Source organism: Notolabrus celidotus, chromosome 21 (assembly GCF_009762535.1).
Source record: "Notolabrus celidotus isolate fNotCel1 chromosome 21, fNotCel1.pri, whole genome shotgun sequence".
In the NCBI taxonomy this organism is placed as follows: Eukaryota; Metazoa; Chordata; class Actinopteri; order Labriformes; family Labridae; genus Notolabrus; species Notolabrus celidotus.
In genome coordinates this window covers 28,562,488-28,588,782 of record NC_048292.1, presented here as the reverse complement: position 1 = coordinate 28,588,782, position 26,295 = coordinate 28,562,488, and the positions used below count along the sequence as shown (strand labels likewise).

The 26,295-nt window shown below is 41.4% G+C and overlaps 1 protein-coding gene across 1 annotated transcript in view; it reads right to left on the bottom strand.

The window, feature by feature from the left end:
• Nucleotides 1-25,911, bottom strand: part of utp20 (UTP20 small subunit processome component) — a 48,064-nt gene extending 22,153 nt beyond the window's left edge. The window contains exons 1-30 of the mRNA XM_034674115.1: nt 25,717-25,911; nt 25,397-25,477; nt 25,234-25,300; nt 25,009-25,141; nt 24,717-24,905; nt 24,547-24,628; nt 22,973-23,110; nt 22,613-22,768; nt 22,371-22,511; nt 22,147-22,281; nt 19,186-19,263; nt 18,927-19,105; nt 18,682-18,834; nt 18,489-18,577; nt 16,642-16,747; nt 16,381-16,531; nt 16,236-16,298; nt 15,982-16,149; nt 15,756-15,832; nt 14,146-14,225; nt 13,790-14,045; nt 11,581-11,766; nt 8,940-9,030; nt 7,083-7,168; nt 6,462-6,587; nt 2,766-2,932; nt 2,408-2,616; nt 451-594; nt 273-352; nt 1-151 (exon numbers count right to left, since the gene is read on the bottom strand). The exon at nt 1-151 is cut by the window's left edge and continues 85 nt beyond it. Of these exons, the coding sequence (XP_034530006.1) occupies nt 1-151; nt 273-352; nt 451-594; nt 2,408-2,616; nt 2,766-2,932; nt 6,462-6,587; nt 7,083-7,168; nt 8,940-9,030; nt 11,581-11,766; nt 13,790-14,045; nt 14,146-14,225; nt 15,756-15,832; nt 15,982-16,149; nt 16,236-16,298; nt 16,381-16,531; nt 16,642-16,747; nt 18,489-18,577; nt 18,682-18,834; nt 18,927-19,105; nt 19,186-19,263; nt 22,147-22,281; nt 22,371-22,511; nt 22,613-22,768; nt 22,973-23,110; nt 24,547-24,628; nt 24,717-24,905; nt 25,009-25,141; nt 25,234-25,300; nt 25,397-25,477; nt 25,717-25,767 (3,813 nt within the window). The 5' untranslated portion in view covers nt 25,768-25,911. The remainder of the gene's footprint in view (nt 152-272; nt 353-450; nt 595-2,407; nt 2,617-2,765; nt 2,933-6,461; nt 6,588-7,082; nt 7,169-8,939; nt 9,031-11,580; nt 11,767-13,789; nt 14,046-14,145; nt 14,226-15,755; nt 15,833-15,981; nt 16,150-16,235; nt 16,299-16,380; nt 16,532-16,641; nt 16,748-18,488; nt 18,578-18,681; nt 18,835-18,926; nt 19,106-19,185; nt 19,264-22,146; nt 22,282-22,370; nt 22,512-22,612; nt 22,769-22,972; nt 23,111-24,546; nt 24,629-24,716; nt 24,906-25,008; nt 25,142-25,233; nt 25,301-25,396; nt 25,478-25,716) is intronic.
• Nucleotides 25,912-26,295: the final 384 nt, after the last annotated feature.

Below are 26,295 nucleotides of genomic sequence, written 5' to 3'. Positions count from 1 at the left end.
GTCCTCAGTGGTTGCGAGGGACTCAGCTATGTCCATCACCATGTTGATGGTGACTTGGGAAGCATTCTTGGCCGAGAGGAGGGCGAAGACGTTGAGGAGGATATCACACTCTGGATGGTTTGGTTTCTGCTTTGCCAAGAGGGGGAAATACCTGACACACAAGACAGCAATTTTTTTTAAACTTACTTTTAACTGATGAAATAAATGCTGGATGAGATTTCCTGTTACATGGATACGAGAAATGTGATGGTAATAAGACTGAGAAACTCTACCTGGCATTTTTGCACCACACATGGATGAGTTTCAGCAGAGGGGTGGGAGAGTAAGGGCTCTCTGTGGGGAGTCGGCACACCTGCCAGAAGAAAATGAATTCCAGTGTAAACCAGAAAAGTGTGAACAAAAGCATGCACGTAGAATAACCCCACATGAAGAGCTGTTTGCATCATATACCTGAGGCCACACTACAGCCTGGAAGACACCGTCCAGCTCATCTGGACTGAAGCTGTAGGAGTCGAAGTCGTCGAAGAAGTCTTGGATTCTTAGGATGCCGAGTCGCCTCAGGTTCTTCAGAGGGCTGATGCAACCTGCACGCAGCTGCAGAAGATGGCAGACAAGTCAAAAGTGAGACACAGAGATAATAAAATGTCTTTCTATGAGTTTGAATCTCTAAGCTCTAGATTTCTTGGTATATATTTTTTACTATTTGTGGATATAATTGCTGGATTAAGATTTTGGGTATGTATATTATCAGTTGGCCCTGCAATAGTAAAGATTCTAAAATGTGATGACAGGTGAATTAACTCCTGATTAAGTTGCAGTTCACTTAAAGGTGACATAGCACGCTTTTTTCATCAATATATATTGGTCTAAGAGGTCCCCAAAACATGTCTTTAAAGTTTATGCTCAAAAAAACACTTTGAAATCAGATTTTGGTCTGCCTGAAAAACCCTCTTCTTCAGTCCTCCTCAGAACACTCTGTTTTCTCTCTGACCACGCCCCCTGAGGAAGTGGATGTGCCTCGGCTGTCCAGCACGTTGATCTAATGTTTACATGTTGGCTGAATATACACGGCTGCTCAGAGATCACGTTACTTCAACCCTCTGAATCTGATCCAGAATCTGATCCTGACGGAGAGGCGCCTGTAGTAGGACCTTTCTGAAGGATTGGTCACAGATTTAGTGTTTCTTGTTGTTTTATTTATCAGTATGTAGACGTGTGGCTTGGTACACAGCTACGAACATGTAGCTATGTGGCTATGCTAACTAGCGCTAGCACTTATCCATGATAAATAAAAATCATCATCTAGATCTTCAAATCTGCAGACGTGGGGAGTCAAACCGACCTCTACCAGAAAGGTAGCAGGACCTTTTATGAAGGATTGGTCACAGATTTAGTGTTTCTTCTTGTTTTATTTGTCAGTATGTAGACGTGTGTCTTGGTACACAGCTACAGCTACAGCTACAGCTACGAACATGTAGCTATGTGGCTATGCTAACTAGCGCTAGCACTTATCCATGATAAATAAAAATCATCCACTAGATCTTCAAATCTGCAGACGTGGGGAGTAAAACCGACCTTTGTGTTTATTAAGACAGCCTACAACTAGCATGCCTCCCTCCTAAGCTCCTTGTTAGCACACATGTGTGCAGGTAATGAAAAACAGAGGAGGGATTCAGTATTATTTTATACAGTCTATGGACTGAACAAGCTCCGAGCTCTGACTCCGTGACAGACCGGATATTGTTGTGACGTAACAATAACACTGAAGTCTGAAACGGCTGGTTTCACACACATTTACAGAAAGGTGGAGAAATCAGAACAGGGGCAGAATGGATTTTTTTCATTCTCGGGGGGTTTGTAGACATGCCAGGGAAACATATTTCAGGTAGAGAACCATTAAAAAGTCCATTTTGCATGATATGTCACCTTTAAACTAAAAAGGGGTGTACATGCATGCAGCATTTAAGAAGACCTCTCTTTGTTTCATATTTCCAAAAGTAGTACAAATCAAGGAACGACAACCTTCTGTATATTTCTATATTCTGTTGGTATTTCTGGGAGTCCCTGAGCTCCCTTGTCTCGTAGGTTCCTCTGGATCACTGCTGTGGACGTTCCAGACTCCAGCTGTTACTGGTCTCTATCCATCTCTCACTTTCTGCATCTCCCTCTATCCCTCTTCCCAACTTCAACACACTCGAGGCAGATGGTTGTCTAACATGAGTCTGGTCCTGCTCGAGGTTTCTTCCTGTTAAAGAGACGTTTTTCCTCGCCTCTACTGGTTAAACTTCACTAAATTCTTAAGTTGTTGTTGGTTATCCTAATTGGAGTATCTTTAATAAACCTTTAATTAGAAATCTGTTAAAGAATTGAATACTAATATTTTGTACGTGATCCCTGTCCTGATTACCTGGTCTCGTTGGTCCAGGGTGGTGCACACAGAAGCGGTAACACACAGCAGGATCTGCAGCACCTTGGGCAGGTAGATGTGTATAAGGTGTCCCAGTTTCTGGATGACCACGTTGATGATGTTCAGCAGGCTGTGTTGACGTCCCAGTGGCAGAACAGCTGATATGTCTGTTTCTGCTATTGCTCTCTCTACTGCTGTCAGGCAGGAACCTGAAGACAACGACGACAAGGAGGAAGAACATCATTTACATTGGTGTTAAGAAAATCCTCAGTCCAATATAGACTTGTTTGAAAAGCCCTGAAAATAAAATCTAAAAAAAAAATCGATGCATTGCAAAAAAAAGTCTTCCATTTTCTACCTTCACTGTGACGGTGCACGGGCTCCAGCAGCAGGTCGATGAATATCCCCAGCTCCTCCGCCTGGCAACCAGCCAGGAAACGCAGGATGATGGAGGACCGAGAGGTGGCGAATGCTTTCCCCTGAAACTTGCTGCCTGCTTTGCTGCGAAGACGGCCGAACAGGATCCTGTGAATCAAACAGCAAACACAGAAGAGTGGTGACTGAGAGACCAAAGCGGAGTGTAAAGCCAGAATAAAATCCCATTCATCTCTTTTGATAGCCTGCTGCTGCTGTTCCTTAACTAGCATTAATCAATTAAGCCTATTCACTCCTATGGAGGGAAGTTCAATAACAGGACTGGTATGACTCCCCTGTCTGTGCATTTATTCAGAGGCTAACACTACAGTCATGGCCAAAAGTTTTGAGAATGACACAACTATTAATTTTCACAAAGTCTGCTGTTTCAGTTTTTATAATGGCAATTTGCATACACTCCAGAATGTTATGAGGAGTGATCAGCTCAACTGCAATTAATTACAAAGTCCCTCTTTGCCTTGAAAATGAACTTTATCACCAAAAACACATTTCCACTGCATTTCAGCCCTGCCACAAAAGGACCAGCTAACATCATTTCAATGACACACAGGTGTCACACACATTAACACAGGTGTGGGTGTTGATGAGGACAAGGCTGGCGATCAATCTGTCATGATTGAGTGACTGGACACTTTAAAAGGAAGATGGTGCATGACACCATTGTTCCTCATCTGTTAGCCATGGTTACCTGCAAGGAAACACGTGCAGCCATCATTGCATTGCACAAAAAGGGCCTAACAGGGAAGTTTATAGCAGCGAGTAAGATTGCACCTCAGTCAACCGTCTATCCAATTATCAAGAACTTCAAGGAGAGAGGTTCAATTGTTGCCAAACAGGCTCCAGGGCGCCCAAGAAAGTCCAGCAAGCGCCAGGACTGTCTCCTGAAGGTGTTACAGCTGCGGGATCGGGCCACCACCAGTGCAGAGCTTGCTCAGGAATGGCAGCAGGCAGGTGTGAGTGCATCTGCACACACAGTGAGGCGAAGACTTTTGGAGGAAGGCCTGGTGTCAAGGAGGGCAGCAAAGAAGCCACTTCTCTCCAGTAAAAACATCAGGGACAGACTGATATTCTGCAGAAGGTACAGGGACTGGACTGCTGAGGACTGGGGTAAAGTCATTTTCTCTGATGAATCCCCTTTCCCATTGTTTGGGGCATCTGGAGGAAGGCTTGTTCGGAGAAGACGAGGTGAGCGCTACCATCAGTCCTGTCTCTTGCCAACAGTGAAGCATCCTGAGACCATTCATGTGTGGGGTTGCTTTTCGGTCAAGAGAGTGGGCTCTCTCACAATCTTGCCTAAAAACACAGCCATGAATAAAGAATGGTACCAGAACGTCCTCCGAGAGCAACTTCTCCCAACCATCCAAGGGCAGTTTGGTGATGAAGAATGCCTTTTCCAGCATGATGGAGCACCTTGCCATAAAGCAAAAGTCATAACAAAATGGCTCGGGGAACAAAACATTAAGATTTTGGGCCCTTGGCCAGGAAACTCCCCAGATCTTAATCCCATTGAGAACTTGTGGTCAATCCTCAAGAGGCGGGTGGACAATCAAAAACCCACAAATTCTGACAAACTCCAAGCATTGATTATGCAAGAATGGACTGCCATCAGTCAGGATTTGGTCCAGAAGTTGATTGACAGCATGCCAGGGAGAATTGCAGAGGTCTTGAAAAAGAAGGGTCAACACTGCAAATATTGACTTATTGCATGAATTCTGTGTAATTCTCAATAAAAGCTTTTGATACTTATGAAATGCTTCTAATTGTATTTCATTATACCATAGAAACATCTGACAAAAACACCTAAAAACCCTGAAGCAGCAGACTTTGTGAAAATGTAATATTTGTGTCATTCTCAAAACTTTTGGCCATGACTGTAGGTCCTCATTCATTCATTTGGAGATGGCATGAATGAGGCCCTCTCAATGAATGAGTTTCTGAAGTGGGTCCTAGACTATATGATCTCACTGTGGATTGCACTTATGTTTTCTATGATAAATTATATATGTTAGGTATTAGTTTGTCTGTATTCTGTTGTCTTTCTGAATGTATCCTGTTATTTTATGTACAACCTTTTACAAGGGTTATACATAGAAGTGCTTTTAAGATATACAATGATATATCATATTATAACACATATTAGATGAACATGTTACATTTGACGAAGGAATAAAAGTTCTTTCAGACTCTGCAGGTAGTGCTTTATGAGCTGTTCTTAAGAAGGTTAAAGTATGTAGTGACCACAGCTGTTTAAATCACGTGTCAGTCCGATTTCAGATTACTGTGCAGGAGTCTGGAGTTATTGTAAGTGATCCAAGTGTGAAGCAGTTCAGAACGGGGCTATGCGTTGTTTTCTGGGTGTGCATAAAAATGCCCCCGATCTTGCATGTATGGTGACATGGGATGGGAAGCATGTGACATACAGCACATAGGCGACATGGTGAGACTCTGGAACAGACAGCAGATTAATCTACTACTGGGATTATTCTAACAGCACCTGAACCTCAGAGTTTGCGAAAATATTTGATAAGGCAGGTCTCCAATACATCTATAGAAACAAGTTAATGTGTGAGTCAGATTGAAACAAAACTATTTGACAGTTATAAACACAAAGGGTCACAAGAAGTCCTGTGTGAGCTCAAACTAAGAACCAATGAGAGAAAGTGTTCTTTGTGTGATTTTGAGGAGGTTGAAAATGAAATGCACCTTTTGTTCTGTCCATCATATCATGATCTTAGGTGTCATCTTTTTTCTTTTAAATGTTAGAAAATTGTCGTGATTTGTTTTCCATGTCTGATGAAGACAGACTTCAGTACCTGTTTACACACAAAGTGTTTCAGTTTGCTAAACTAAACTATACTATATTATATTATATTATATTATATTATATTATATCATATTATATTATATTATATTATATTATATTATATCATATTATATTATATTATATTATATTATATTAAATTATATTAAATTATATTATATTATATTATATTATATTATATTAAATTATATTATATTATATTATGTTATTACTATTTATTAAAGCTGCTGTGAGGAACTTTTCCTGTATATCAATTTTGGCGCCCCCTCTGGACAAAGTGATACCTATTATCTCTTGGTCTGTACATGCATAAGTAGTGTTTTCAACAAAAACCTCACCCTAATGTCGTTTAACAGCCAGATGTATCACTCCATGTGGTTATGTGCCATAAAAACATCCAAAAAAGGATGTTTCTAAAGCCAAATATCAATCATGTGGTCTGACACCTACCCCCTTGGAGCGGTTTATGGCATTAAAAATGACAACAGAGAAGGTATCAGTGTTGTTGTTCATGGTCTTGTTTGCTTTTGAAGGTCATAAAGAGGAATCAGTGTCGGTTTCAGCCTGTTTCTAAGCTGGTTAAAAACTCCTCACAGTGCCTTTAAGCTTTAACTCTAGCTGAATTCCATTAGCCTAGCTCCCTGATTCCCATTCTTCCCAGGGCTGCTAATTTGAACTAAAAGGACAGATTGGGAGTTGAATCAAACTTCTTCTTTTTTTCTCGTAAAGAAACATAAACCCTGACGTTTTAAAGGATTCCCTATATAAAATGAATATACACAAACACACACTTAGTACCTCATTAGCAGTGGGATGAGTCTGGCTCTGTGTGAAGCATCAACCACGCCTGATTCATCAGTAATGTTGAAATGAACAATCTCCTCTTTGAAGTGTTTGTCATCCAGAAGCTTCTCCAGATTCTCCCTGAAGAAACACACAAAGGACAAAACATTAGGACACACAGCATCACCTCGTTTAATGTCTTATAAAACACGATCTGTACGCTGTCAGACAAAGCTGAAAAGACTCCCTGCTGTTTGTCTCTGGGACAGCCAGATCCAGAACAAAGAGTCTCACACGAGCACCTGTGATACAAAACTTCCCCAGATATACTCATCCTTCAACAGTTCAGCTAAAGGTACAGTAAATGGATATCCTGCTAACAGACAAAGGACACGATATCAGGCACACTGAGGAGGACGTGGTGAAACATTCTTCCGCCTGTAACTGTAGAGGTCTGAGGAGAACTCTGATTCCTATCATACACCTGCACAATGACCCCCTTTAGAGAAAGGAAGACCAGACCATAATGACCATAATGCTGCTTCAACAGGAGTATTACAATTATACTATCATTATAATATTACTGTACATTAGATCTCCCGTCCATCTTTAGGTAATTGGAGGTGGGTTTCTTACTTGTACGGTACGACGCCGGCTTCTTTGTATGAGAGGACACATTCCAGTGCCACTCGCTGAATCTGCTGGTCCTGATGGCAGAGCAACTGAGAGGAGAAAGATATGTCAATGTGGTTTGACCAGTGAAAACATGCTCTGCCTGGAAGTATTAAAACACTGCTGGCGACTGTTTGAAGCTTCATAAAGTGATCATAAACAGCTCTGGAAAAAATTAAGAGACCACTGCACATTTTTCTGAAATCAGCATCTCTACATGTATGACAGCCATTCCATTCCAGTGTATGTTGAATTCCAACACAAGCACACCTCATTCTACTTAATGAGGTACTGATTAGGTGATCACCTGAAACAAATCTTATTTAATGAGGAAAAGTATAAAAACCACTGCTGAGGTCATCACTATTCTCTTGCAATAGGACCAGCTGGATGGCAAAAACAGTGCTAGTAGTACCTCTAAAGTAATTGGAATCAAAAAATAACTATTTACCATGCCAAAAGAGTTGAAAAGAAAAGTTTTGACTGAGGAAAAGAAGGGTTCAATTCTGGCTTTACTGGCAGAGGGATACAGTGAGCGTCAGGTTGCTTCCATCCTTAAAATTTCTAAGACGGCTGTTCATAAGAACAAGGTCAAGCAGCAGACATTGGGGACAACAAAGCTACAGACCGGCAGAGGGTGAAAACGACTCTCCACTGACCGGGATGACCGTCAACTCATTCGAATGTCACTCAACAACCGTAGGATGACATCAAGTGACCTACAAAAAGAATGGCAAATGGCAGCTGGGGTGAAGTGCACGGCAAGAACGGTTCGAAACAGGCTCCTAGGGGCAGGGCTCAAGTCGTGTAAAGCAAGAAAAAAGCCCTTCATCAATGAGAAGCAGAGGAGAGCCAGGCTGGGGTTTGCAAAAGACCATAAGGATTGGACCATAGAGGACTGGAGTAAGGTCATCTTCTCTGATGAGTCCAATTTTCAGCTGTGCCCAACACCTGGTCGTCTAATGGTTAGACGGAGACCTGGAGAGGCCTACAAGCCACAGTGTCTCGCACCCACTGTGAAATTTGGTGGAGGATCGGTGATGATCTAGGGGTGCTTCAGCAAGGCTGGAATCGGGCAGATGCGTCTTTGTGAAGGACGTCTGAATCAAGCCACGTACAAGGTTATCCTGGAAGAAAACTTTCTTCCTTCTGCTCTGAAAATGTTCCCCAACTCTGAGGATTGGTTTTTCCAGCAGGACAATGCTCCATGCCACACAGCTAGGTCAATCAAGGTGTGGATGAAGGACCACCAGATCAAGACCCTGTCATGGCCGGCCCAATCTCCAGACCTGAACCCCATTGAAAACCTCTGGAATGTGATCAAGAGGAAGATGGATGGTCATAAACCATCAAACAAAGCTGAGCTGCTTGAATTTTTGCGCCAGGAGTGGCATAAAGTCACCCAACAGCAATGTGAAAGACTGGTGGAGAGCATGCCAAGACGCATGAAAGCTGTGATTAAAAATAAGGGTTATTCCACCAAATATTGATTTCTGAACTCTTCCTCAGTTAAAACATTAGTATTGTGTTGTTTTAAAATGAATATGAACTTGTTTTCTTTGCATTATTTGATGTCTGAAAACACTGCATCTTTTTTGTTTTTTTGACCATCTGTCATTTTCTGCAAAAAAAATGCTCTAAATGACAATATTTATATTTAGAATTTGGGAGAAATTTTGTCAGTAGTTTATAGAATAAAACAAAAATGTTCATTTTACTCAGACACATACCTATAAATAGTAAAATCAGAGCAACTGTTAATTTTGCAGTGGTCTCTTCATTTTTTCCAGAGCTGTATATGTTTGTGTGTGAAGTTCGTACCTGGTTATAGAGCTCACTGAGACTGCTCTGCATGTAGAGAGAGCGAGGGTTTGTGAATTTGGCGAATACTTTCAGATGAGCGATCAGTTGTCTGTAAAAGATAAAAAAAGACAGTTCAAACACAGATTAATCATACTACTTTGCTATATCTGCACAGACTTTATATACCTCCAGTTCAAATGAAGAAACAAACCTCTATATTCCTATACCCCATTTGTATTTTTGGGAGTCCCTGAGCTCCCTTGTCTCGTAGGTTCCTCTTTTTTTCTCCCTTTTTTAAGTTATATTTTTTTACGTTATATATCTTTAAAAGTTTGATTTTTTAAAGTTATGTTTTAGAAAATCTGGAGAGTAGAGAGACGGGGAAAACATGCAGCAATTTGCCGTGGCCAGGAGTCAAACCAGCGGCGTTGCCACAAGGACTTCAGCCTCCACAGATGGGGCGCGTGATTCTCGCTGATATAGACGTCTTGCTGCTGTGGACGGGCCAGAATCCAGAGAACTTTGTTACTCGTCTGTCCACCTTTCTTTGTCTGCATCTCCCTCTATCCCTCTTCCCAGCCCCAACACGGCAGGCAGATGGCTGTCTAACAGGAGTCTGGTTCTGCTCAGAGTTTCTGCCTGTTAAAAGTTTGTCCTCACTGCTGTAACTAGCTAAATGCTGCAAAGTGCTCTGCTCATGGTGGATTAAGATGAGCTCAGACCGAGTCCTGTCTGTAAATGGGACTGGATCGTATCCTGTCTTGATGTTGGGTATTTCTTTTTTTTTTTTTTTTTAATTTAATATATGCAACAGACACAAAAGTGCTAGACATCAAACAGAACACAAAAGAAAAACAAACCATAGAACTTGAGAGCAACAACCAAACAAAGCCATCAAGTATAGAACAAAGTACAAAAAAAACAAAACAAACAAAGAGACTAGAAGAAAAACAAAACAAAACAAACAAAGAGACTAGAAGAAAAACAAAACAAAACAAACAAAGAGACTAGAAGAAAAACAAAACAAAACAAACAAAGAGACTAGAAGAAAAACAAAACAAAACAAACAAAGAGACTAGAAGAAAAAAAAAACAAAACAAACAAAGAGACTAGAAGAAAAACAAAACAAAACAAACAAAGAGACTAGAAGAAAAACAAAACAAAACAAACAAAGAGACTAGAAGAAAAACAAAACAAAACAAACAAAGAGACTAGAAGAAAAACAAAACAAAACAAACAAAGAGACTAGAAGAAAAACAAAACAAAACAAACAAAGAGACTAGAAGAAAAACAAAACAAAACAAACAAAGAGACTAGAAGAAAAACAAAACAAAACAAACAAAGAGACTAGAAGAAAAACAAAACAAAACAAACAAAGAGACTAGAAGAAAAACAAAACAAACAAAAAACAAACAAACAAACAAACAAACAAAAAACGGTTAGAAAAGAAGAGTTGGACTATAGGTGACGATCACAAAACAAAACACACAGAGAAAAAAAAACAAAAACAAAACAAAAACAAAACACAAAACAGAACAAACAAGACAAGAGAGTAGACTGTTATGGAGGGGATTGTCAAGAAAGAGAAAAGAGAAAAAACACAATAGAAAGAGAAAAAATGCTTGCTTTTGAGAAGGACAAAAAAGGTTTTAGAAGGGGGATTATGAATGTGTGTGTGCAGTTATATGGGTGTTGATGTTTATGTGCATGTTGTAGTTTGATGGGTATTACAGGGTATTTATAAGTGGACTCTAGAAAGCTTGTAGTGTGCCACTGCGGATGATGAGAGGGCATGGTGGAGGGAGGAGCTGTAGGTACCAGCAGACTGGTATCGGCCAGGCCCGGCTCTGCAAAGGCAGCCCCCAGACCCTTGGATGTTGGGTCTCTCTATATAATTTAACATAGAGTACTCTCAGCTCTGTTTGTAAAGCATCTTGGGATAACATTTGTTGAGATTTGGTGCTATATAAATAAATCTATATAAAACATGCTTATATAAACTCTTTTAAAAAAAGCAATGAATAAGTAAAAGTTTAGAAATGTTTTAATTTCAGAAGCTGGGTATTCTATCAACAATGTTATGAAAGTAAGTTTAAGTAGTTTCAAAAGTTGTCCAAGTTAGTTTTGTACAGTTTTTGATATTTTTCTGATACCATGCTTTTAATACCCCTCCTGTCCAGCATTACAAAATGTCCTATTTTTATTTATTTATATATATTTGTAAGTATATTTTGTGCATTTTTAGCCTTGACTGATAAGAAAGCTGAAGAGAGTGTAAAAGCCATGACAGGGAGCCAAACCAATGATTGCTGCAACACAGACTATAGCCTCTGTACATGGGGAGCACGCTCAAATTGCTATAGGCCAATGGCAATGCCAAATCACCAGTTTTAGAACTATTTTGGATGTGATTTTTGGTTTACAGAAGGAAGACATGTTTTTCGTGGATTTCTGAAAAACCTCCAGGATAAAAAAGATTTATTCAATTCAACCCTTATCAATGCTTTTTTTTAAACCCAGCAAAAGCTGACTTCAACATATACATGTATTAGCAAATGTCATCTATAATATTTGTGTGCGTCTATTCATCCACTTAAGACAAATAATGCAGATAAAAAGTTTCAAAAGTTCTTTTTTGTAGGATTCTGATAAGTCTTACTTGGCAGCAGCTCTCCTTGGAGGCGTCTTCCTCTGCTGTCTGCCCCCCTCCTCCTCCTCCTGTTCTTCCTCTTCTTTATCCTCATCTTCCTCCACAGCCATCCCAGACTCCTCCAAGTTGGCATCGTTTCTCTTCTTCAAGTCCTGAGTAGGAGCCACCAGCAGGTCGGTAGAGTAAAACTCGTTCCTGAAAACAGCAGGAAATCAAGACTTTATAAAAGTACTACGATGGTATATATCTACTTATATCGGGGACAGCTCTTAATTGGTTTTATTCCTATTTATCTGACAGAAAGTTTTTTGTGTCCATGTCTGATCATGTTTCCTCTTATTCAGAGATAAGTTGTGGAGTCCCTCAAGGGTCAATATTAGGACCAATTTTATTCTCCCTCTATATGCTACCCCTTGGCCAAATCATAAGAAGACACAATATTTCATTTCACTTTTATGCTGACGACACACAACTATATCTCCCTGTAACACCAAACACCGCCACAAACCTCTCACTTCTCAACAACTGTGTGACAGATATAAAACTATGGATGTCAGCAAACTTCCTGAAACTCAACTCGGAAAAAACAGAAATACTCATTATTGGTCCAGAAAACATGCACCCTCCCCTCCAGTCCTCCCTGGGTTCCCTCTCACACAATAAACAAATGTCAGAAACCTTGGAGTGACCTTTGATAGCAGCTTATCCTTTGACAGACATATTAATAAAACCATCCAGTCTTGCTTTTATCACCTTAGAAATATTGCCCGTATCAGATCCATGCTCACTTTTAATGACACCCAGACCATTATTCATGCTTTTATTTCTTCTAGACTAGATTATTGTAATGGGCTTTTAACAGGTTTAACACAAACATCTCTCAATAGATTACAACTGGTACAAAATTCAGCAGCAAGACTTTTAACTAAAACCAAGAAGAGAGAGCACATTACACCTATTTTAATGACCCTACACTGGCTGCCCATTGCTTTTAGAAGAGATTTTAAGGTTTTACTTATCACTTTTAAAGCACTTCACGGCCTGGCCCCCGAATATATATGTGATCTGCTGTCACCCTACCAGCCGGGCACAGCCTCAGATCCTCAGGCAGGAACCTCCTTAAAGTTCCCGCCACAAAGCTGAAGTCTAAGGGTGAGCGAGCGTCTACTGTGCAGGCTCCTCGACTGTGGAACGACCTGCCTGAGGATCTCAGGAGAGCTGCATCAGTATCTTCTTTTAAATCACAGCTGAAAACACATTTTTATCGAAAGGCCTTCCTGTAATATTGTTTTATCCAAGATGCTACATTTATTTTTAATCTATTTTTATTCACTCATCGTTTTATTGTTTTACTGATTTTAATTGTTTTACTGATTTTATTTGTTTTACTGATTTTAATTGTTTTACTGATTTTATTTGTTTTACTGATTTTAATTGTTTTACTGATTTTAATTGTTTTACTGATTTTATTTGTTTTACTGATTTTATTTGTTTTACTGATTTTAATTGTTTAATGATTTTATTCGTTTTACTGATTTTAATTGTTTTACTGATTTTATTTGTTTTACTGATTTTAATTGTTTTACTGATTTTAATTGTTTTACTGATTTTAATTGTTTTACTGATTTTAATTGTTTTACTGATTTTAATTGTTTTACTGATTTTAATTGTTTTACTGATTTTATTTGTTTTACTGATTTTATTTGTTTTACTGATTTTATTTGTTTTACTGATTTTAATTGTTTTACTGATTTTATTTGTTTTACTGATTTTAATTGTTTTACTGATTTTATTTGTTTTACTGATTTTAATTGTTTTACTGATTTTATTTGTTTTACTGATTTTAATTGTTTTACTGATTTTAATTGTTTTACTGATTTTAATTGTTTTACTGATTTTATTTGTTTTACTAATTTTATTTGTTTTACTGATTTTAATTGTTTTATTGTTTTAATCGCTTTTAGTAGTTTCTCTTTTAGTTTTTCCTCTTAAATTGTCTTGCCAGCCCATATACCCCCCCTTGCTTTGTTCTCTTTATTGTGGGTTTTTATGATGTTAAGCACTTTGTAACGTCTGTTTTGATAAGTGCTTTATAAATAAACTTTATTATTACTATTATTATTAGTATTATTATTATATTACTTGTTACGCTCAGATGTAAGTAGCCCAGTAGGCTAGGTGATATCAATAAAGATACTTCATGAGCATTGTCTCTCACTTGATGAAGCGCAGCAGCAGGGGGCTCAGCTCTCGGCTGCGTGGTTCCACTCGTTCAGGGAACTGCACCATGGAGCGCCAAAGCAGGTTGCGGAAGTTGGTGAAGTCGGTCCTCTCGTTGGGGTTGGAGGTCAGCTTCACCTGCTCGAGGAACAGAACCCCGACATCGCCACTTTCAATCACATCACAGCCAGGCTCTCCCTGAAGCCCCGACTCTTCCTCTTCATCATCTTCTTCACTCTCCTGCAACTCTTTCTCTATGAGAGGCGGAGGAGGAGAAACACTTGTGTCAAATCTTCTTCTAGAAAATGTTTGAATGGGTGTTATGAAGCAGCAGCAACTGAGATGCAGTCTTACCGGCCAGTCCGGCCACCATCTCCAGATGTTCATGGAAAACCTTCCAGAAGTCTTTGTTGTCCATCCCTCTGGCATGAGTCCTATAAAGAGGAAGCAGACAGTCATAACCAGAAAGACATGTTGGCATTTTTAGCATTCTTCGTTTAAAAGAAAGTAGGGTTGTATAAGCAATACTGCGTTTATCACCTACTACAGATTGTGCTCCGCAGGGCCCCTTTTTAGAGAAGCCAACCCGTGTGATGACAGAGAAGCTTAGCTATGTTTTTAGCAAGGTGTATTTTAGCAACTTGAACGGTCCTACCTACAAAAGGCGCATAGTACAGGTAGAAATATGAATGATACAGTTGTAAAAACGCAGCACCAAAGAAAGGGCATCAAGCATACTCAAGTTAAAGCTACAGTTAGGAGATTTTAGTCCATAGAAAACAGACTGAAATGCTAACTGCTGCCTCTTTTATGACAAACAAGACCATCAGCGGCAAGAGAGGATTACATTGCGTTCTTGCTAGGTTTCAGGTAATCCAGATCCCTCTGCTGCAGATTCGTAAGACTTCTATTTTTGCAGGACGCTGTCGCAGGATGTATCAATCAGCACAGAGCAGATAGAGCAGGTTATTTTTCATCAAAATATATTGGTCTAAGAGGTCCCCAAAACATGTCTTTAAAGTTTATTGCTCAAAAAAACACTTTGAAATCAGATTTTGGTCTGCCTGTAAACCCCTCTTTTTCAGCCCTGCTCAGAACAGGCTGTTTTCTGTGTCTGTGCCTTTAAATGAGAATGAGCTCTCTGACCACGCCCCCTCAGGAAGTGGATGTGCCTCAGCTCTCCAGCACGTTGATCTAATGTTTACATGTTGGCTGAATATACACGGCTGCTCAGAGATCACCTTACTTCAACCCTCTGGATCTGATCCAGAATCTGATCCTGATGGAGAGGCGCCTGCAGCAGGACCTTTCTGAAGGATTGGTCACAGATTTTGTGTTTCCTGTTGTTTTATTTGTCAGTATGTCGACGTGTGTCTTGGTACACAGCTACGAACATGTAGCTATGTGGCTATGCTAACTAGCGCTAGCACTTATCCATGATAAATAAAAATCATCCTCTAGATCTTCAAATCTGCAGACGTGGGGAGTAAAACCGACCTTTGTGTTTATTAAGACAGCCTACAACTAGCATGCCTCCCTCCTAAGCTCCTTGTTAGCACACATGTGTGCAGGTAATGAAAAACAGAGGAGGGGTTGAGTTGTATTTTATACAGTCTATGGGCTGAACAAGCTCCGAGCTCTGACTCCGTGACAGACCGGATATTGTTGTTACGTAACAAAAACACTGAAGTCTGAAACGGCTGGTTTCACACACATTTACAGAAAGGTGGAGAAATCAGAACAGGGGCAGAATGGAGTCTTTTCATTCTCGGGGTGGGTTGTAGACAGGGACACATATTTCAGGTAGAGAACCATTAAAAAGTCAATTTTGCATGATATGTCACCTTTAATGCCAGTTTATATAAAAAGTGTGTGACTAACAAACAGTAAATGATTATGTAAATTAAAGCATCATCAGTGCGTGTATTTAAGCTGAATTAAGTTTTGGGGTTCTTTAAACTCACACGAGAAGTTCAATGACCGGGTCCCACAGAGGCCTGAAGTTGATGAACAGCATTGCAATAAGGTAACGCAGAGGAACCTGCAGGAAGACACAACATTTAATGATCACTCAAACACCTGATTTGATCTGTACTTGGACTTAAAACTGATAATGTAAGAACCAAAAGTGTCTTTCTTATGATAAAAACAAGAGGAAAAAGAACACATAAGTCCCTTCTTCTTCTGTACCTGCTGAAAGGTGGCAGCAGGCCCCAGCGGCAGACTGCGCTGCACCAGGTCGTGTCTCAGCTTACGCAGGTGAAGCAGTTTTTCTCTGTAGTCCTGAACGGAAGCTGGCACCAGCTCAGCCTGCAGGCACACTGCAAACACCGGCTGCACCTCCAAGTTCTCCTCACCCTGCACAGATCCAGACACATTTAGATGAATGACAACATGAATTACTTTTAAAGCACTCTAATGAGCATCAGCACGGATGATCTCACCTCTGCAAGAGGAGGGAGCTCTGCTTCAAAGTGAGAGAGGATCCTCAGAGTCAGGAGGCGGATCTGAGACAGAAAAAAGGGAAAAGTTTAAGTTACATTTTTAAAGATAGGCAAATGTTACTAATGATTATACTTTACTACTCACCTTTGAGATGTTGGATGACAGGTTAGCATTTAGGATCTGGTAGAGGTCCAGCAGAGCACTGTGTGAAAGGTGCTCTGAGACTCCACTGAGTGACAGGCGAGTGTAGTACAGGTCCCCGAGCAGCAGGGCAGAAAGGTCTGAGGGAAACTTCCTGTGACCATAACAGACATTATGCTCAACTTTAAACCTTTTTGTCAAAAACAAACAACCCATGAATAAAGACTCCTCAATACATTTTGCAACAAAAACTGCAGCACATACCGCAGCATGGAGTTGATCTTGTCCACGGTGAGCAGTAAGAGCGGCTGAGCAGAGCCGTCCAGGGTGAGGAGGCAGCTCAGGGCCTGGCTGGCGACAAAGAGACCAGCTGGAGGAGAGCACAGAGGAGATTTAGACAGAGTGGAGGAGAGTCAAACCGCATGTTAGTATTAACAATGTTGTATGGTATGTTGACTGGGGGATGCAGCTGTGCAACACTTCTCCACAAGTGCTTTTTATCTCCACCGCCGGACTGATTCTGACCCGGTTGTGCTCCCGGCTGACACCTGACCACTTACACATGCTTATTTTTCTCAATAAGAACGAGTAGACAGAAAGCTGGACACTGAGAGTCTGACACATGTTTCTGTTCAGTTCTCTTGTTGAAGTCTGAGCCTTCACTTATATGACTGTATGTCCATGGAGATTATGAGCCTGCTCCACATGTTGATTTTCAGAATTTAACATTTTGTACACCTCAATATGATCCAAAGCTATTCAATACCTTTATTTATATACACTGTGTCGCTAAGGGAAATGTGATTTAGTGGAAAAACGCATTTGGCATTGTTTTTGACGTGGAAAATGTCTGTTTTTTAAAATGATTAATCTATCATGGAATGTGACTGCAGGAGCTACGATCGAGCTGCATCTACAAAGTACCCGAAGTAAATATCAATAAGTATATCAGTATATCAACATATATTGGTCTAAGAGGTCCCCAAAACATGTCTTTAAAGTTTATGCTCAAAAAAACACTTTGAAATCAGATTTTGGTCTGCCTGAAAAGTCCTCTTCTTCAGTCCTCCTCAGAACACTCTGTTTTCTCTCTGACCACGCCCCCTCAGGAAGTGGGTGTGGCCTCGGCTGTCCAGCACGTTGATCTAATGTTTACATGTTGGCTGAATATACACGGCTGCTCAGAGATCACGTTACTTCAACCCTCTGAATTTGATCCAGAATCTGATCCTGACGGAGAGGCGCCTGTAGCAGGACCTTTCTGAACCATTGGTCACAGATTTAGTGTTTCTTGTTGTTTTATTTATCAGTATGTCGACGTGTGTCTTGGTACACAGCTACGAACATGTAGCTATGTGGCTATGCTAACTAGCTCTAGCACTTATCCATGATAAATAAAAATCATCCACTAGATCTTCAAATCTGCAGACGTGGGGAGTAAAACCGACCTCTGCCAGAAAGGCAGCGGGACCTTTCTGAAGGATTGGTCACAGATTTAGTGTTTCTTGTTGTTTTATTTGCCAGTATGTTGACGTGTGTCTTGGTACACAGCTACAGCTACGACATGTAGCTATGTAGCTATGCTAACTAGCGCTAGCACTTATCCATGACAAATAAAAATCATCCACTAGATCTTCAAATCTGCAGACGTGGGGAGTAAATCCGACCTTTGTGGTTATTAAGACAGCCTACAACTAGCATGCCTCCCTCCTAAGCTCCTTGTTAGCACATGTGTGCAGGTAATGAAAAACAGAGGAGGGGATTCAGTATTATTTTATACAGTCTATGGGCTGAACAAGCTCCGAGCTCTGACTCCGTGACAGACCGGATATTGTTGTTACGTAACAAAAACACGGAAGTCTGAAACGGCTCGTTTCACACACATTTACAGAAAGGTGGAGAAATCAGAACAGGGGCAGAATGGATTCTTTTCATTCTCGGGGGGTTTGCAGACATGCCAGGGAAACATATTTCAGGTAGAGAACCATTAAAAAGTCCATTTTGCATATGTCACCTTTAACTCTCTAATCCATTCTAACCACTTTAAATGTACATTTTTCTGCTCATGCAACTGAAGCTTGTCATATAATTCAGACTAAAGGATGTCAAACCTTTCGCCAGTTTCTCAGACTCAATATCACTCAGTAGATGGTTTAAGAATGCAGTCACAGCAGGGATGATGCTAGCAGACGACAGAGGCCTGAAAATGAAAAAGGGTGAATTCAGTAAATCAGGTTGTCAGATAGACATTTGCGCAACGCATGAGAGTATAAGGAAGAAAGTGGAGACACATTTCCTGGTTACCTGAGGTGTGGCAGAAGCACCAGTGCAGCCCAGGGCCGTGACAGGTCTGTGATGGACTGGTCCGGCTCCTCAGGAAGTTGGATCAGCGACAGCACCAGCTCTGGCACAGCAGGCTGCTCTGATGTGCTGCAGGTTTGATTACTGTTGAACACTCTGATAGAGGAGAGCAACAATCAGACAACCACAGAGAGACAGAGGCGGCATGTACATTTACAGAGCATCAGGAGGAGGGTCTCATATCTCACCCCATCGTCTGTCCGGTGAACAGCAGCGGGTAGGTCTCAAAGGCCATGGAGCCATCGGTCGGGGGCGGAGCTTTGGCAAGGATTAGGTTGACGAGCACATCCAGGCCACAGTGGCGAGACAGGGGATCTCCACATGCGAATAACCCAGTCGTGAAGCGTAACAGGCTTGGGAGGAAGAGCTAGAGGCGAGGAGAAGAGGTTTGCATGTCTTAAAGATGAAACAGAGAGTCAGACTGGGAAAAGATTTTGATGCACTCACCTGTTCAAACTGCTTCATGGTGAACATCTCCTTTGTAAACTCCAGTATCAGATCTTGCCCCATTGTGCTGCCGAACACCTTGTGGAGGAGACACAATTTCTTTTAGGCAAATTAAAAAATTCACATTCAAATTTGAGTGTCTTCTCCCAATGCCAGTTGCAACTCGCATCAGATACAAAACTCTAATCATGACTTACAAAGCAGTAACCAAAACCGCTCCAGCTGACCTGGAACCCCTCATCCAGGTCTACAGTCATGGCCAAAGGTTTTGAGAATGACACAACTATTCATTTTCACAAAGTCTGCTGTTTCAGTTTTTATAATGGTAATTTGCATATACTCCAGAATGTTATGAGGAGTGATCAGCTCAACTGCAATTAATTGCAAAGTCCCTCTTTGCCTTGAAAATGAACTTTATCACCAAAAACACATTTCCACTGCATTTCAGCCCTGCCACAAAAGGACCAGCTAACATCATTTCACTGACACACAGGTGTCACACACATTAACACAGGTGTGGGTGTTGATGAGGACAAGGCTGGCGAGCAATCTGTCATGATTGAGTGACTGGACACTTTAAAAGGAAGATGGTGCATGACACCATTGTTCCTCATCTGTTAGCCATGGTTACCTGCAAGGAAACACGTGCAGCCATCATTGCATTGCACAAAAAGGGCCTAACAGGGAAGTTTATAGCAGCGAGTAAGATTGCACCTCAGTCAACCGTCTATCCAATTATCAAGAACTTCAAGGAGAGAGGTTCAATTGTTGCCAAACAGGCTCCAGGGCGCCCAAGAAAGTCCAGCAAGCGCCAGGACCGTCTCCTGAAGGTGTTACAGCTGCGGGATCGGGCCACCACCAGTGCAGAGCTTGCTCAGGAATGGCAGCAGGCAGGTGTGAGTGCATCTGCACGCACAGTGAGGCGAAGACTTTTGGAGGAAGGCCTGGTGTCAAGGAGGGCAGCAAAGAAGCCACTTCTCTCCAGTAAACACATCAGGGACAGACTGATATTCTGCAGAAGGTACAGGGACTGGACTGCTGAGGACTGGGGTAAAGTCATTTTCTCTGATGAATCCCCTTTCCCATTGTTTGGGGCATCTGGAGGAAGGCTTGTTCGGAGAAGACCAGGTGAGCGCTACCATCAGTCCTGTCTCTTGCCAACAGTGAAGCATCCTGAGACCATTCATGTGTGGGGTTGCTTTTCGGTCAAGGGAGTGGGCTCTCTCACAATCTTGCCTAAAAACACAGCCATGAATAAAGAATGGTACCAGAACGTCCTCCGAGAGCAACTTCTCCCAACCATCCAAGGGCAGTTTGGTGATGAAGAATGCCTTTTCCAGCATGATGGAGCACCTTGCCATAAAGCAAAAGTCATAACAAAATGGCTCGGGGAACAAAACATTAAGATTTTGGGCCCTTGGCCAGGAAACTCCCCAGATCTTAATCCCATTGAGAACTTGTGGTCAATCCTCAAGAGGCGGGTGGACAATCAAAAACCCACAAATTCTGACAAACTCCAAGCATTGATTATGCAAGAATGGACTGCCATCAGTCAGGATTTGGTCCAGAAGTTGATTGACAGCATGCCAGAGAGAATTGCAGAGGTCTTGAAAAAGAAGGGTCAACACTGCAAATATTGACTTATTGCATGAATTCTGTGTAATTCTCAATAAAAGCTTTTGATACTTATGAAATGCTTCTAATTGTATTTCATCATACCATAGAAACATCTGACAAAAACACCTAAAAACCCTGAAGCAGCAGACTTTGGGAAAATGTAATATTTGTGTCATTCTCAAAACTTTTGGCCATGACTGTACACCCCTTCTCGCCCGCTACGCTCAGCCTCTGAAAAGCGCCTAGTGCTTCCAGCACACAAGGCCTCAAAATCACTAGCTGGACTCTTCTCTTCTGTTGCCCCTAAATGGTGGAATGAATTGTCCAACTCCATTCGATCTGCAGAGTCCCTCTCTACTTTCAAAAGACAGCTAAAGACCCAGCTCTTTAGGAAGCACTATGCACTTAGCTAGACTGTTCTCCACTGTTGTCCCCAGTGGCAGATCATGTCTTCCAGCTACAGTTGACTCTCACTGTCCTGCTCTACTCTGGGAATCTGTGTTCAGGTCTTGAGTGACCCAGCACTTGGTACTTTGGTCATTATTGTGGTGATGTTAATTGTTGATGATGATAATGGAAGGTCTTAAATTGTTTGGTTGCTTCATTGTAGATGTTCCTTATTTTACTATAAATAAATAAATCCTTATTTCCTTTTGTGCATTGTCTTTACACTGCTTGGTAGTACCTGCACCCAAATGGACTTGAAGCACTTTGTTACTCTTACTGATCTTGTTTCCTCTTGTCTAGATCTTTGCTTGTGTTGCTCTTGTTCTCGTATGTACGTCGCTTTCAAGCGGCAAACTCCGGTCTCAAACGATGAAGCCAATGCGGAAGTGTTATAAACTGCAATACATCGAAAATCCTCTTGAGGCTGGCTGCAGAAACACCGGAAACCACATAGATATGAATGGGAAAAAGACGATATTTGCAGCATTAATAAACATGTTTACAGCCTGGTTCAAAAAACGGCTTGGCCCTACAACGCTAATCTCTCTAATGGCACACACTGTACGGGGGGTGAATTTTTTTCTAACGTGACGGTTAAGAAGATATTAAGATTATGAGTTTTGCCCAAATAAGGACATGACTGACGTGACTCCCGGTCGGGAACACAGCCATTGGCTAAGAGACTCACACTACGTCACACTCTGCCTAGTTGAGTTCCGCATTACCAATATGGCTGCTGCCGTCAATTTGCTTCCAAACAGCTCTCAGGAACAGATGGGTGACGTCACGGATACTACGTCCATATTTTATACAGTCTATGGTCGCTTTGGATAAACATGTAACATTGTAACAATGCCAAAAACATCTGGATCGACACTTAGTTTCCCTCACACCCACCTTCTGTACGGTGTCCTGGATGAGTGCTTTGGGCAGGGTGATGTTCTCCCCGAGGAGCAGGGATGACGTGGTCTGGAGGAGCAGACGGGAACAAGAATCTGACAGAGACGAGCTCTGAATCAGCTGCAACACCATCTGTCCACACAAACACATAAGATGATAAAAACAGTCACAAAACGCACCAATCACAGAATCGAAGGGGAATGAGGTTCTGCTTCTCTTACCTGGCACACAGCCTCCGGTTTTGTGATCTTTGCTCCGTCCTTATGGGACACAAGAGTGTTGAGAATGAACAGCAGCCTCTCCAGCTGATCTGCTTCCTTTCCTTTCGCTTCCATGATTCCCAGGACCTCCACCACACTGGCCTGTTCATGGAGACACAGCACCGTCACACACACAACACAGGGGAGAGCCAACTGTCTGATTCTGCTAATGTTAGAGACATAGAGACATCTTCCTGTGCTACCTGCAAGGACTCCCACATAACAAGGAAGTGATCTCTGTCGATGTGATTGGCAGCAGCCTGGATCATGTGATCCAGAGCATCCCTGACAGTGTCCCAGGGCAGAGAGGCTCCTGGGTTTGTGGAGGTTCCAAGCTTACGGAAAGCAACAGGGAGAGCCTAGAAGGAAACGAAACATTTGAAATGTATGTCCATCATTATGAATATTAAGAGTCCTTTGTTTTTACATTTACGACAGTCTAAATAACACATCTCTTTTTCTCTTTTGATGCCTCTCATTAAATGACACATGCAAGAAAACTTTCATTTCATTCAAACAACTTCAGACTAAAATCTATCACACTTTTTGGAAAGGACACCCACATTTCCAGCGCAGGAGTGGAACATCTGTCGGACTCCCTTGCACATTTCAAAGAGTAGTTGACCTGCTCCCTCTGCCTTGTCTGGGTGCTGCTCCAGATCTGAGAACATCAGACTTAGAAGAGCATCAAGATCTGGAACCTGTGACACAGGGAGAGAACATTTCATCAGTACAAGCAGATGGATGAACTCAAAAGTGCAAGTTAATTCTCAGTTAATAGTTGCCAGTTAAAGGTGACATATCATGCAAAATGGACTTTTTAATGGTTCTCTACCTGAAATATGTTTCCCTGGCATGTCTACAAACCCCCCGAGAATGAAAAAAATCCATTCTGCCCCTGTTCTGATTTCTCCACCTTTCTGTAAATGTGTGTGAAACCAGCCGTTTCAGACTTCAGTGTTTTTGTTACGTAACAACAATATCCGGTCTGTCACGGAGTCAGAGCTCAGAGCTTGTTCAGCCCATAGACTGTATAAAATACAACTCAACCCCTCCTCTGTTTTTCATTCCCTGCACAAATGTGTGCTAACAAGGAGCTTAGGAGGGAGGCATGCTAGTTGTAGGCTGTCTTAATAAACACAAAGGTCGGTTTTACTCCCCACGTCTGCAGATTTGAAGATCTAGTGGATGATTTTTATTTATCATGGATAAGTGCTAGCGCTAGTTAGCATAGCTACATAGCTACATGTCGTAGCTGTAGCTGTGTACCAAGACACACGTCTACATACTGATAAATAAAACAACAAGAAACACTAAATCTGTGACCAATCCTTCAGAAAGGTCCTGCTACAGGCGCCTCTCCGTCAGGATCAGATTCTGGATCAGATTCAGAGGGTTGAAGTAACGTGATCTCTGAGCAGCCGTGTATATTCAGCCAACATGTAAACATTAGATCAACGTGCTGGACAGCCGAGGCCACACCCACTTCCTGAGGGGGCGTGGTCAAAGAGAAAACAGAGTGTTCTGAGGAGGACTGAAGAAGAGGGTTTTTCAGGCAGACCAAAATCTGATTTCAAAGTGTTTTTTTGAGCATAAACTTTAAAGACATGTTTTGGGGACCTCTTAGACCAATATATATTGATGAAAAAAGCGTGATATGTCACCTTTAAATAGTTAATTCTCAATGTCAAGACTGACATTTAATATACTCCTATCAATATGTGAGTTTTATCCCCATCAATTTTGAATGAACATGAATGTATAAATTTTTTCCTGTTGCAGGTTATCAGGGTTTTTTTTGTTTGTTTGTTTGTCTTCTCTTTTTGTTTTATGTTTCAGTGTGTGTGTTAGACCGTGTGTTAGACTGTGTGTTACACCTTGTGTTAGACCGTGTGTTAGACCGTGTGTTAGACCTTGTGTTAGACCGTGTGTTACACCTTGTCTAGTCAGAGTTGGGTTGCTATATTATAATTGTGTGTAATACAAATTAATTAATTTAATTAAATTAATAAAAAGAATGATAATTAAAAATAAGAAAGACATTTCATTGTACACTAAAAAATGGATGTATGCTGTGATACACAATTTAATTCTAAGGCACATTCAAGGTATGCATCTGCGGAGGAAAATGACTCACCTTTCTCATCAAGAAAGAGAAGCTCTCTGCTGCAAATTTGCGGATGTGCTCTTTCTTGTGTGCCAAGAGTGTGCTGTATAAACTGTGGGGTGAAAAAATGTATAACGCATTACCAGCATTATAGGCAAATGCTACAAATGTGTGCAGAAAAAACATTCTTGATTCCTCACCCGTATATTTTGGTCATGTCCTTAACCATAACCTTCCACAGGTACTTGTAGAGGTAAGAGAGACAGGTGAACGCCCACTCCAGGACCTCTGTGTCCTTGGTGTCCAGTAGGGACGTGATCAAAATGAAGAAGTCTGGGAAGTGTGGGTAGAAGTCTGTCTGCAGGTCTCTGGCCAGCTGCACCACGAGGCTGGGAGGGGGGGGAGAGAGAGGAGAAGAGGTGTGGAATTAACAACTTAAAGTCACTGCAGCAATGAATACTTTACTGAAACAACAACAAAAACACAACTTACTCCAGAAGTGGCTGATAGGCAAGACTGTTCTTCACACCGAGGTGTGTTTTTAGAGTTTCCACTATTGTTGTCTGATGGAAAACCAGCATGTTGAAAGACTGGCTCTTATTGGACACCTCCTTCAGAAATGTAGCTATGGAGAAAATGCATATTTTACAATGTTGTGTGTCATGTTTACAAGCTCGTATGGAAAACAGTGCAGAATTCATTGTACTTTCTACATACTGAAATGCTCTGTCAAGTTGAGGTCTCTCCATTTTGTCAGACCTTCAGAGAAGTATGTTTCTACTTCCTGTACAAACACAAAACGAGTTATCAGCAACTGTGTCTTTAGCATTTAAACCACTGAGAGGGGATTTAAGCTGCCAAGATAAGTGACTGTACACACCTCTGCATGAGCTCCTGTTCTGTCTATGCGATGGATGACATTGATGTTGACATTTGCAAGTCTTTCTGCAAATGTGAGAAACTGAAAGAGAGAAGTCAGAGAGATTAATGATCTGCTAGGGTTGAGAAAAGACAAACTGATCATGCCTTCATTTTAACACGTATATGACAGTGAAATTAACAAAGAGCCCTTCTGCTTTTTTTTTTTTTTTACAATAAACTTAAAATATGTGAAAAAAAGAATCTAGAGTTGAGTTATCTGTCCACTCAACCCCCCCGACTCAGTTAGCAACATGCTGCAGTGAGTTTGTGGAGTCTCACCCTGAACGTGTTCTCAGATTTGTGATACGAAGACTTGGATTTAATCTTCATGTTGCCTCCGTGTGTGTTTGGGTATCAGCTGGATTCCAAAGATTGTGTTGCGGCTCAGATTATTCATCAAACTACACTTAAGTTTGGTCTCTCGGCTACAACTGTTTACACACACGCCGACACCAGGGCGCCGCCATACTGAATGAAGCATTGTGGGAAATTTCATTCCCGCATGGTGGAGGGGGTTAGCACCGAAGAGAATAGAGGAAGCAAGATAGTAATCGAACGTTCACTTCCGCCTTTGTTTTAGTCGCATATTCTCAAATAAGGGTGCATACTTTCGCTATCTTCTCCTAGGGCTTTTCTCCGATTCAGTCCAAAGCAAGGGCAACCTATAGTAGACATATTGAAGATTAAAAATTATCAGAAGAAACAGCAATAAAACCGAGGTTCTCCTCATTGGCACCAAATCCACTCTATCCAAATCCAACAGCTTCTCCCTCACCATTGATAACTCCTCCGTCTCACCCTCCCCCCAGGTTAAGAGCAAGCGGCAACCTCCGGTCTAAAATTATGAGTCCAATGCGG